This window comes from Piliocolobus tephrosceles, chromosome 10 (assembly GCF_002776525.5).
Source record: "Piliocolobus tephrosceles isolate RC106 chromosome 10, ASM277652v3, whole genome shotgun sequence".
Lineage (NCBI taxonomy): Eukaryota > Metazoa > Chordata > Mammalia > Primates > Cercopithecidae > Piliocolobus > Piliocolobus tephrosceles.
Window position 1 is genome coordinate 50,303,215 of NC_045443.1, and position 11,813 is coordinate 50,315,027.

The 11,813-nt window shown below is 50.2% G+C and overlaps 2 protein-coding genes across 12 annotated transcripts in view; one reads left to right on the forward strand and one right to left on the reverse strand.

Annotated features, from left to right (window-relative positions):
- Positions 1-1,692, reverse strand: part of CSAD (cysteine sulfinic acid decarboxylase) — a 31,288-nt gene extending 29,596 nt beyond the window's left edge. For 3 of the 9 annotated variants that reach the window (XR_004229170.1, XR_004229169.1, XM_031936309.1), the window contains exon 1: positions 908-1,059. Coding sequence is in view for 1 of the 9 variants with exons in the window: in XM_031936309.1 (XP_031792169.1) it covers positions 908-985 (78 nt within the window). In the remaining 8 variants the exon portion in view is untranslated. Of the gene's footprint in view, positions 1-907; positions 1,133-1,670 lie in introns of those variants that run through there. The other 6 variants (XM_023211003.3, XM_023211004.3, XM_023211007.3 and 3 more) reach the window with 6 other exon arrangements.
- On the forward strand, positions 1,054-11,507 carry ZNF740 (zinc finger protein 740). 3 transcript variants are annotated; one of them, XM_023211016.3, is made up of 8 exons: positions 1,054-1,280; positions 2,122-2,437; positions 2,776-2,863; positions 5,570-5,719; positions 6,061-6,150; positions 6,628-6,751; positions 7,068-7,186; positions 8,177-11,507. In XM_023211016.3, exons 4-8 carry the CDS (start codon positions 5,636-5,638, stop codon positions 8,264-8,266), a joined length of 507 nt encoding a protein of 168 aa, XP_023066784.1. In that variant the 5' UTR covers positions 1,054-1,280; positions 2,122-2,437; positions 2,776-2,863; positions 5,570-5,635; the 3' UTR covers positions 8,267-11,507. The 3 variants fall into 3 exon arrangements, with proteins under 3 accessions (XP_023066784.1, XP_023066783.1, XP_023066782.1); XM_023211015.3 differs by lacking the exon at positions 2,776-2,863 and having other exon boundaries at positions 2,122-2,636; XM_023211014.3 differs by lacking the exon at positions 2,776-2,863.
- The last annotated feature ends 306 nt before the right edge of the window (positions 11,508-11,813 follow it).

Genomic DNA, 11,813 nt, shown 5'->3' on the forward strand with positions numbered 1-11,813 from the left:
TTTTTTTTTTTTTTTTTTTTGAGACGGAGTCTCGCTCTGTCGCCCAGACTGGAGTGCGGTGGCGCGATCTAGGCTCACTGCAAGCTCCACCTCCCGGGTTCACGCCATTCTCCTGCCTCAGCTCCCGAGTAGCTGGGACTACAGGCGCCTGCCACCGCGCCCGGCTAATTTTTTGTATTTTTTTTTATTAGAGACGGAGTTTCACCGTGTTAGCCAGGATGGTCTCGATCTCCTGACCTCGTGATCCGCCCGCCTCGGCCTCCCAAAGTGCTGGGATTGAGCCACCGTGCCCGGCTAGCAGGACCTCTCTCTAATGGCTAAGGCTAGGCAGAAGAATTTGAAGACAGTCTGGTTTCCATTTTCCTAATGCAGCCTGGCCCAGGAGCCAGGTCTCCCATAAGACTAGTCTACTGGGAAGTCGGGGTCTTTTCCACGTGTGGAGGCTAGTGTTCGATGCTGGACCGCCTGGAATAAAGGGGGAAGGTGAGAAGGTAACCAGGCTGGCCTCGGGATTCGCAGACCATGGCTGGGGCTTTGACTTCTGCAGGGAGGTGAGCAGTGTGGCCTCGGGCTACTCAAGGAACGCTTCTGCGAGAACACTGCTTGAGCGCACAAGGCAAGAGTGTGCAAAGAAAAGTTAACGCCTCTCCCAGCTGACCCCAAAATCTACTGATCTGGGCTTGATAGAAAAAGTTCGGAGAACCACCACCTCGTACGAGTTACGTGAAAAGGCTGGGTACGAACTACTTTGGCTCTACTTGGGGCGCCGGCTCAGAAAGATGAGAAGAACGTCCGCGAGGAAGACAGAGTGACGACGATTTTTCAAGGAGTCTGAACCAGCTCACCCAGCAAACCCTCTTCCCATTGAGCACCCAGCGCACAATTATTGCAGGGCCGAGGCTCCTACCCTTAGTCTCGATGGCGGCCGGGGCGCGCCCCGGCCACGGCGCACGCGCGGGCCTCGGCGCCCCCTCCTCCAGGCCATCCGCGCACGGCACCGCCCACTCACCAACTGCACCTCTCCGTGCGTCCCCAACCTCACCAGCTCTGAGGCTGCCCCCGCTCGTCTAGCTGCCGAGCCCGGAAGTGGATGCGGCAGCTCGGCGGAGAGGACGAGGGGGGAGGGGGAAGTGCTTCCGGGGAAACGGGCCGGGGTTGGTGTTTGTAAACTTGCCTCGGTCCCGGTGGGGGCAGCCGCGGCTGCGGCGTTGGCAGGGTGTGCTGGGGCCTGGGGGAGGCGCCGCGCGGCCGGGGAGCCAGCGGGAGGCCGCGCCTGGCAGGTAGGAGCACGCCCCAGAGAGCGCAGCGTCGTCCGTACAGACGGCAGCGCTTCAGTAGCTCGCAAGCCGTGGGGCGCCGCGCGGGAAGGGGGAGGGGAGGGGAGGAGGGGCGCGTGGCGAAGGGAGGGGGCTCTCCGGGGAAGGGAGGGGAAAGGCCGTGCGCGCACACCGCCCCCTGCCCGCGCGTCCCGCCGCGTCCCCGGCCCGGGAGAGGGCTCGCTCGGAGGGAACGCGGGCGCGAGCACGCACCTCGCGCGCTTCTCGCCACTCTCCGGCTGTGCTCCAGGTTGGTGCAGCGGGTACAGGGGCTGGCTGGCCGGAGCGAGGTGGGCAACACGCCGCGCCGGGCTTCGCCTGCCTGCCCTTCACCTCCGCAGCAAGTTTCCTTACCTTCGGGCGGACGCAGAAAACGCGCACGTGTGGGCACTGCCAGTCCCGTTTCTGCCCGCCACCGAAGCACCCAGCGATGGCCCTTGAGCTTTCCTCCACCCTAGTCTGGCCACCTCTGTAAAGTGCGAGCTTTTCGGGCCGGCCCATTGGGCACAAAAGCCCCAAAGGATCTCCGCCCCCTTTTTCCATTCCTGAGATGGCAAATCCAAGCGATTGCCCTTTTGGCAGAGTTCCTCCATAGGAGGCCCCAATTACTTTTGCTCCTGTTGGCTTCCCCTCCTTGCCCAGGAGACCAGTTCCTCCTGTTGACCTAGAAAGAAAACTCTTCTTGACTCATGTCCTCGTTCTGAGCTTCACAGAGAGCGCCCAGCAAAAAAAAAGTTCACATCGCATGTTGTAATGGCCTGAAGATGTTGTATTTAGCAGCCCCCTTCGTCCTTTCTGGTTTTAGGTTTCTGGAACAGATCGTGAGCTTCATCGAGAGAATTCAACTGGAAAACCAAGACTGGTAGACGCTCTTTTTCTTCAGACAATAGGCAGGAGCCAGGCAGAGTCCAGGGATTCTTGGAACACCTATCTTTTCTTTGGAGGACACTAAGTTCTATTTGAAGACAAAGTTCAATATGGCAACAGGACTGATGGGACACGAAGGAGTCGTTACCGTGGTTTGGTGACAGTTGTTCAAAACGACAGTGTCTTAAGGAAAGGTGGACCAAGGAACTCCTGAACTTTTGGGTTGCATTAAGTGAAAAATCAGCATGGCTCAGGTAAAAAAGCTCTAGAGTCCTCCTCCAAGATCACTGGGAAGCCTGTTTGCAGTTTCACTCTTGAATGCTGCTCTAGTCAACATATTGACCAACCCCAGTGATCCAAGCTCTGTATTAAGCACCAGGGGGAGATCTAGAGGAAGGAAAGGAGACAGGCCACAGCCCCTGCCTTCAGGGAGCTTCCAGTCAAATGAAGGAGGTAGGCTATCCTGCATCACAGGCACTGATGGGACATTTGCAAAGCAACGTGTACTCAGTTTACTTTTGGTACATTAAGTGCTGAGGGGTGTAAGGGAGTGAATAGTATGGTGAATGCTTCATTTGTTTTTTTTCAACAGGAATTTATTGAGTTCCTGTTGCATGCAAGGCATTGTGCTGGGACTACAAAGATGAATAAGATTGTCCTTGTCCCCCGTGAGCTTCCAGGCTAGTTGGGGTCGGGAGAGGGATGGAAAGACATTTATTTTTATATTCACAATGCCTTGTATAGTGGCTAGCTGGTAGTAAAGACTCTGAATCTGTTGATTGAGGAATGTGCAATAATAGGGGTATGTACATAGGAGAGAACAGTACTTCTGCTTGGATAGAAAAAGAAGATGAAGGTTGACAGAAGGGTGTTTGGACAAAAGGAACGGCATGGGCAGGAGCTTAGAGTCATGGGAAAACGTGATGAGGTTCTGGGTACTGCAGGTAGTTTGGTAGTTATAGACTAAGGGATTTAAATGGGGATGGTTATGGAGGTAGCGTTGACAGTGATAGGTGAGGAGGTTGTTCCCTGCAGTAAGCAGAGTGTAACCCAAAGGCCTTTTATGCCTTGCTAAGTTAAGCAGCAGAGTAGCATCAGAGCAGTGTATGTAGGAGGTCATTATCATTGTGGAGGTAGAGGATGGATTGGAGAGACAGAATGAGCAGATAGGCTGTTGTAGTCATCTGAGTAGAATAGCTGTGTGCACACATCTCCAGAGCTTCTCCCAAGCTTTCTTCTAGGGAACCTTCCCTACCAGTCTCACCAGGATGGCAGTCTGATTGTAGTATAATTGGCTTTCCTCCAGCTGCTTCTGAATGCACAGCTTCCTCCTTTCCATATAGAATAGGAGCCCATCAGTTTCTTCTTCCTTTGTCTTTTGCAACCCACTTCTCAGCGTTGTATTCACTCTTCTGAGAAGGCCGCCTTCCACTAAGGACTCAACTTTGTGCTGGACACTGCTAAGCATTTTACATCTTAGTTTACTTTTCATCAACCGTGTAAGGATAAGCATTGTGACAGGCATTTTTCATGTAAGGAAACTAAGGCTTGCAAAGGTGAATAACTTGCCTGAGATTATACAGTGCAAGCAGCTGAGCTAAGATTTTAACTCTGGATCTTTCACTCCAAAGTCCTAGAAGTTGGAGGGAGGGGTCCCAGAATATACTGATCATCCAAAAGGAATTTCATCATAAATTTGGGCGTTTGCTGACCAACAATTTCTTAAAAGTTTTTTTTCAGTAAGAAAAGTATTTTCTTTCATGCTGGCTAACCGAAGTCAGCCTGAAGAATGTAGCAGTAGAATGAGGAAATGTACTTAAACATACCTTAAGTAATTTTTTTAAACTCTGTGTGGAGCAAGGAATGTGAAAAAATGTGATCATACATGCACACATAAATGGCCTAAAAGGTCAAGAGAAATACTCAAAAAAACATTCCAAGTGATTTAATTTTTCTATCAGTTGCAATTGGTAATACTTAAGGAGTTTAAAATCTAAAGGGAGTGCCAGGCGCGGTGGCTCAAGCCTGTGATCCCAGCACTTTGGGAGGCCGAGACGGGCGGATCACGAGGTCAGGAGATCGAGACCATCCTGGCTAACACGGTGAAACCCCGTCTCTACTAAAAAATACCAAAAACTAGCCGGGCGAGGTGGCAGGCGCCTGTAGTCCCAGCTACTCGGGAGGCTGAGGCAGGAGAATGGCGTAAACCCGGGAGGCGGAGCTTGCAGTGAGCTGAGATCCGGCCACTACACTCCAGCCTGGGCAACAGAGCGACACTCCGTCTCAAAAAAAATAAAAAATAAAAAATAAAAAAATCTAAAGGGAGAAATAGCCTGTAATCCCAGGACTTTAGGAGGCTGAGGCTGGAGGATTGCTTAAGCTCAGGAGTTCCACACCAGCCTAGGCAACATGGTGAAACCCTGTCTCTATAAATGCAAAAAAAATAGCCGGGCGTGGTGGTGTTCTGAAGTCCCAGTTATGAGATAGAGGTGGAAGGATCGCTTAAGCCGGGGCGATCAAGACTGCAGTGAGCCGAGATCGTGCCACTGCACTCCAGCGTGGGTGACAGAGTAGCACCCTGTCTCAACCAACAAACAAAAAATGAAACCAATAGAAAATACAGTTGGCACCAGTAAGGTCTGCCAATCAAAAGTGGGCTCTGAAGCTAATTTTTTTTCTTTTTTTTGTTTGTTGGTTGAGAGGGGGTGTCGCTCTGTCGCCCAGGCTGGAGTGCAGTGGCGTGATTTCAGCTCACTGCAGCCTCCGCCTCCCGGGTTCAAGCAATTCTTCTGCCTCAGCCTCCCAAATAGCTGGGACTGCAGGTGCGTGCCACCACATCTGGCTAATTCTTCTATTTTTAGTAGAGACGGGGTTTCACCTATTGTCCAGGCTTGTCTCGAACTCCTGACTTTGTGTTCCGCCCGCCTTGTTCTCCCAAAGTGCTGGGGTTATAGGTGTGAGCCACCGTGCCTGGCCCAACTGAGGGCTGTTGAGAGAGGAAGGAGAAAGGTCCTGAAGGAATCTCCCATGTCAGTGGGTTAGCAAGATGGAATCTCATACCCACTCACAGTTAAGGCCTAGAAATACCTTCAAAGAAATATGTAGTCACACACACTGCCTAGTTCTGATGACAAAGGTGTCGGTAATACTTGATTATTTACTTGGTCTGTATTTAAATGCTGAGAGATGATAAGATAAGTCATTCCTGGTGAGATGAGTTAGGGAGGACTCTTGAAGGAAGCAAGGCTTTGGCAGTGAGGAGGGACATTCCCTGGAGCGAAGCAGTTTGTAGCTGGGTGTAAAAGGTAGTTCTATAGAGGATGGCAGTCTTTTTGCCCTGCCCTGCCCTGCCAGGTGACCTGACACCTCATCTCCTTTCAACTTAGGCAAGTCTCCTGGCTTGTGAAGGCCTAGCAGGTGTGAGTTTGGTTCCCACTGCAGCCAGCAAGAAGATGATGCTGAGCCAGATTGCCAGCAAGCAGGCCGAGAATGGCGAGCGGGCAGGTAGCCCTGATGTGCTGAGGTGCTCGAGTCAGGTACAGCGCTTGAGTCCATTGTGGCACCTGGGGATTGGGTGGCCCGAGCTCTCTGCCAGGAGATACCAAGCTCTGATTCCTTGATGCTTCCGCATAGGGAAGTGGGGCAAGGATCCAGCTGGGGAATGGATGAACATTGGTATTTCAGACCTGAGGAAGGTCTTTTGTGTACCTTCAACTCTTTAAGACCAGGCGATCGGAGAAGAAATAGTTGTATACTTCCTCTAAGCTCTTGGGGCAGGTGGTTTACTCTCATTTATCAATTTTGTCTGAGAGCTGCATTGGGTCTCATCTCATCTTCTGATATGGGCTGTGAGTTTAGATTTGATTTGTCTTCAAAGGGTCACCGAAAAGACAGTGATAAGTCCCGGAGCCGCAAAGATGATGACAGCTTGTCTGAGCCCTCTCATTCGAAAAAGACTGTTAAAAAGGCAGGTAATGGGGTGGTCCCCCAAACTCATACAGTTTGGTAATGGGGTAATATTCGTCCTTCTTCCCTCTACCATGTAACCTGGAGCTTTCTCTAGATGCTTTGATCTCTGATAGCCAGTGAGTGAGTCGCCCAGATTTCGTCTAGAGACTACCTTGGTAGTTGATCTCTAGCCTTGCGGGAACAGTAGTAATACGGGTTGGGGAGCATGAGATCCCAGGTCCCATGGCATGGGGGCAAGCAGGCTCCAGCTCAAGTCATACTCAGACTGCTGGGTTTGACAGGATAGATAGCTTACCCACTCCACCTCCTTCCCCAAAGGGTCTCTTACCTCCATGGAGTACAGGAGATGGCAGCACCTTTAGACAGCATCAGAGAGGTTCCTTTCTTCAGCAGCTGGAAGTGGACCCAGAGTAGAACAGTCTCTCCAGGAAGAGGGCAGTGGTGGCCTCATGACATGCCTGATTATTGCCCCCAGGTGGTGGTAGTGGAACAAAATGGTTCTTTTCAAGTAAAGATTCCCAAAAATTTTGTTTGTGAACACTGCTTTGGAGCCTTTCGGAGCAGTTACCACCTAAAGAGGCACATCCTTATTCACACTGGTAAGTGTCTTGCTTATATTCAAAAGAGGGAGAATAGTCTGTCGCTTGTATTCCATGTCTGTTTGTGGCTCTAGTTGGGTTTATTTTAATGGGTATTAGAAATGAAGGAAGAAGATAAGTCAGTGAAGCAGAGAGATTGCATGGCTTTGTATCTGTTGTCACTGAGACCAGCACCTTTGGGGACCCCTCCCCATTTATGATCACTTAGGTGTCTACATATTACTAATAGCTAAAGTTTCTGGGAAAATAACTGGAATGAGGTCCCTACCATACATACCTCCCCATATTCATTCACTTCTCTCTCCACTTGGGCCAGGTGAGAAGCCATTTGAGTGCGATATATGTGATATGCGTTTCATCCAGAAGTACCACCTGGAACGCCACAAGCGTGTGCACAGTGGTGAAAAGCCTTACCAGTGTGAACGGTGTCATCAGGTAAGGCTCATCCCTGCTGCAATCCCCCACACACTTTTCCTTCCCCAAGAATCAGGGCCACCCTCCCCTCCTGCCTGACAAAAGAGCCACCAGCATTCCTCGTCATAATAGTTGGCACATCAGGGTGAGAAGCCTTATGTCTGGCCTTATGCAGCTGCTCATGGGGAGGAGCAGTTAGAACATTGTAATAATAATAATAATAGCATTTCATGATCACTTACTCTGTGCCAGGCACTGTGAGAGCATACTTGACACAGATGATTATATTTAATCCTCACTTTGACTCCCTAAGGTAGCGTGTTGTCCTTATTTCACATATGGGAAAATTGAGATTCAGAGAAGTTAAGTTTCCCAAGGACACAGCAGATCACGAACAGAGCTGGGATTCAGTCCAACTTCAGAGCTCATGCACTTTGGAGGAAGAGATACAATCTTTGCCCTGGGGGTCAGTATCTGATCTGATGAGAATGTAAGAGCTGGGGCCAAAACAAGACAAGAACAAGAGATGAGAAATGATAATAGCTAACACTTCCTAGTTGCACTGCTAGGTCCCAAGCTTTGCTCCGCACCCTTACATTGAATCTTCAGACACTAGAATAAAAGCTCTATGAGGGCAGAGACTTCGTTCCTCTGGTTCTCTACTCTGTATCTGCCTTGAGATAGATACTCAATAAATCTTTGATGACTAAAGCAGCTGTGCTGTGAGTAGGTACTTTTAGCCTCGCTTTACAGTTTTGCAGATGAGTGTACAGAGTCTGGGCTGTTAGGTAACTTGCCCAAGGTCACACAGCTGCTTAGCAATAGAGCCAAGTTTCGGCCCCAGGCGCTCTGGCCCGAGAGCTTGCATTCTCCACCACCGTGTGCTCTTGCTGTCTGTGCACTTGCTGAGGGGATGGAGGATGTGGTATCTGCCTCCTGTGAGAGGAATGAGTTAGCCAACAGGTAGCTGAGTTTCCCCTCTCAGGCACTTAACCCTCCCTTTCTTCTCAGTGTTTTTCTCGGACAGATCGATTACTCAGACACAAACGGATGTGCCAAGGGTGCCAGTCCAAGACTTCCGACGGGCAGTTTTCTCTATAGGCGCAAGGGGCCCCCGGGTGGTGGGAGTGATCAGAAGAACCTGCCGAAGAGCACACCCCCTCTGGTCTGATGGTCCCACCAACGCCCCATGTGAACCTGTCCCACTCCTGGAGGAGTGGACCCAGGAGACCAGAAGAATGCATCAGGGGACAGTGGCCCCAGAACCTCAGCTCTGTAAATAATCTGAGACTATGAGTATCTCGGGGAAATTCTTACAGCATTCCTGGGTAGGGGAGCTAGTCCCTGGACCCTTGGCTGAGGTCATAGGTGGGGACTCAAGGTACAGGACCAAGACTGAAGTGTGGCTCCCACAACCTTGGACTCCAGCTGGCAGCTGAAATGGAAAAGATTGGGGAAGGGGATTTGTTTGTTCTGTTCTTGTTTTTGTTTATCCAAAAGCAACTTCAGCAGGTACACTGTGGACACAGGTAATCCAGAGGTATAAACGTCCTAGTCCAAAGTAGGGACTATAGCTGGTCCAACTCTCCCCAAAAATTGGGTTTTTAGTTGTAGCAGCTCCTCAGTGTTTCACAATCCTGCACTTCACCTCCTTTTTGAGGAAGAATAAGATCAGGAATGGCAGCTGAGCTTACTTTGGCTTCCTTATACACTGTAGGGATAAAAGGAAAAACGGGGTGGAGCAGACAAGGGCTGGATCCAAAAAGTGGATGGCACCTCTTCCTTCCTCAAGGGAAAAGGAAGAGTTGTGCCTGTGGGTGTTGTCATGGCCCATGTCACATTGGCACCTGATGGCATCAGCTCAAGTGCCTTTAGGAGGAAACTTGGGTGAGAGTGGCCCGTGAAGCCCTTTTCTTCTTTTTTTGGGGAGTCGGTCTTGGAGATGGTTTGTGGCTACCTCGCTGCCATTGACTCCTAAAGTGAGACAGATGTGTTGAGCAAGGAGTCATGGATGTCAAAGTGGGTTCTCTCTCCTTGTGCCCTCTTAGGAACAACCCAAGACTGGTCCCAAGTTGGCTAACAGCTGCTCAAGAAACAAAGGAATCTGGGGTCTTCTGACATGCCTGTTGAGCAGTAGGAGCTGTTCTCCCTCCCCAAGTCCTATCACTGTATTCAGGTAGAGGAGGTTGGGAGGGGTCTGTCCTTTGGTCCCAAAAAAAACAAGATCTCAGCTTCCTTCCTAATGGCCATCCCTACCCAACAGAGTGTGGGGGATGGGGGTGGGGGTGCTGCAGAGAAAAGACTAAAGAAACCTAATGTAGGTTCCATTCTTAACCATATTCTTTGCTCCGCTCTGCTCCAATACCACCACCTTGTCCACTCCCAAAAAAGTAATCAGGGGTGTGTGTGTGGATGTGTGTGTGTGAGATATGAGTGCATGTATTTGTATGCTTGCAAGAGATGGCATAGTAATGAGCCAAACCTTTCTCTGGCCCTCACCTTCGGGGAGGATGAGTGGAAAATAGCCTCCTCTTGCCCAAACATGAAGGGTGCTTGAGGTCTCAGCAGGAGCTGAAGAACACAATTTAGGGAACAGAAGGGCTTTTGTTTTGGAGGGTTTTTTGTTGTTGTTTTTTTAGATGAATTCAACAGCCTGGTGGTTAGGGTGTTTCTAACCCAAGCCAGGGCTTGTGAACATAAATTTTCTAAGGTGAAATACACCTTTTCTTTCTGCTAAAGAAAGAATCCTTATGGGAAGTTCTGGGGTTTGGTTGACCCCCACTGTAACCTGACCTGCCCTGTAGCGGGTAAGGGAACTATCTTAGTAATCATGGAGACTGGGTGAACCTGAGTACCAAGCTGTCAGTAGGGTCTTTTTTTCCCAGAAAACGTAAAGAATGGGATAGCAGCAATGATTCCTGGCTGTTACCTATTCTGGAGAGGTGGGGTTGGGGAGGGGGTTGTCCATACCTCTGTGGTATGAGTATTTCAGGGAAAAAGAAAGCAGGCATGGCACCCATTCAGTTTTCCCTGACAGCATCTGAGATCCTTTTGGGGAGACGCTGAGGAGTGTGTGCTGCCATGTACTCATTGCTTTATGCTGACACTCCCATTTGATGTGGTCCACAACTTAGACCTCAGTCCTTGGATCAGCCCTGTGGTCCCTGCAAGCAGGGGCATCTTTCTGCATGTGAGCCAGCCCCCTTCCTGTTCAAGGGTTCTGCTGGAGCTGGGGTTTTCGTCCTTCTCTTCTGGGATGATTCACCCCACATCTTCCAGCACCCTGTAAACCATTTTAAAATGTTTAGAAAACTATCCTCCCAAAAATGCTTTTGAAAATGAGAAGCCTTTCTCCCTGACACTTACAGCTAATCTGTTTGGGATAGGGGTGTATGTGGAGAGACTCACATGAGTGACCTATGCCGCATGTGTACTAATGTGTGTACTGGGTCAGAAGGTGCCCTGGGTTCCCACAGACCTTGGTTTCCTGCCTGGATGGGTGGGAGCGAGGGAACTTCAGAGAGTATGTGCGAACAGCCATAGCAGAGCCACCCCTGCCAAGGACCCAGTGAGGGAAACTCAGGAGCAGGTGGTTGGTTCAGTTCCCGCGCTGATATCTGGGGCAATGGATGTGTGAGAAGAGAGAAGCAAAGCAGTGAAAGGAGTGATTCAGCATCCAGAGGGCCTGGGAGTCCCACAGATACCCCAGGGAAGCCACTGACTCAGACCGCTGCAGAGGCCCCTGGGCCCAATGCCCCACCCCTGCTGGCCAGCATGGGGCCTAGCACTGGAAGATGCCTCAGGTGTGTTTGGAGTAGGGGAGACGGAAATAGGGCAGGCTCTCAAGAGACCAGGACGGAGAGTCAGGGAACCTGGGAAAGAGTAGTGCCAGTTCCGGGTAGGCTGCTGCACCACGCCCTACCAGCCCCAGGCTATAAAGAGTCTGCTTTGCCCCAAGTCTTTTCCGTCCACCTCCAACAGCCTCGTCATCACTTAGCTACTGATTGCGCCCATGGCTTGACATTGGAGGGTTACATTCGTGGAGTCTGCCACAGCTTCTAACCCTCTCCCCAGATGCCCTTTGCCTCTGCTGTGGCCCTGGGGTTTTATCAACTGTCCCCTTCCTATCCTCCTCTCCACCCTCTTTTTTTTTTTTTTTTTTTTTTAAATAATATACTTATTTTGCTATGGGGGAGGGGAATATCAAATGGACAAGATCACTTTTAAATGGTAGTTTTTATAAGATGTTATAAACTTGTATCTTTTTACCATTAAAGTGCAGTGTATGTTCCTTCGTGATATATTTAGGATATTTAAATAAAAGGAAAATGGGGCTTTTCTACTATCTCCTCTTTGGGGAAGCTTTTTCATACTGGTTTTAGTTGTTTTCCTTCGTTTTTTTCTCCCTGTATAATCACCCCACAACTTCCAGCACCCTATAAGCCATTTTAAAACCCCTTCTCCACAGAGGAGCAAACAAGTAGGAGCAAAAACAGGGCATCAGTTCTGAGCAAGAGGAAAAAAGCACACGCAGCAGAATGGAAGGGGGTGAGATACCAACAGATGCAGTGTCTCTTGTCTGGGACCCACCTGCATCCGCAGAGGCCCTCTCCAGGCCTGGCTTCTGGAGTCCCAGGGCACACCTCGG

Coding starts and splice junctions, on each gene's coding strand:
- ZNF740 (XM_023211015.3), top strand. Junction 6,151..6,627: donor CGAAAAAGACTGTTAAAAAG/GCAGGTAATGGG, acceptor TATTGCCCCCAG/GTGGTGGTAGTGGAACAAAA. Junction 6,752..7,067: donor GCACATCCTTATTCACACTG/GTAAGTGTCTTG, acceptor CACTTGGGCCAG/GTGAGAAGCCATTTGAGTGC.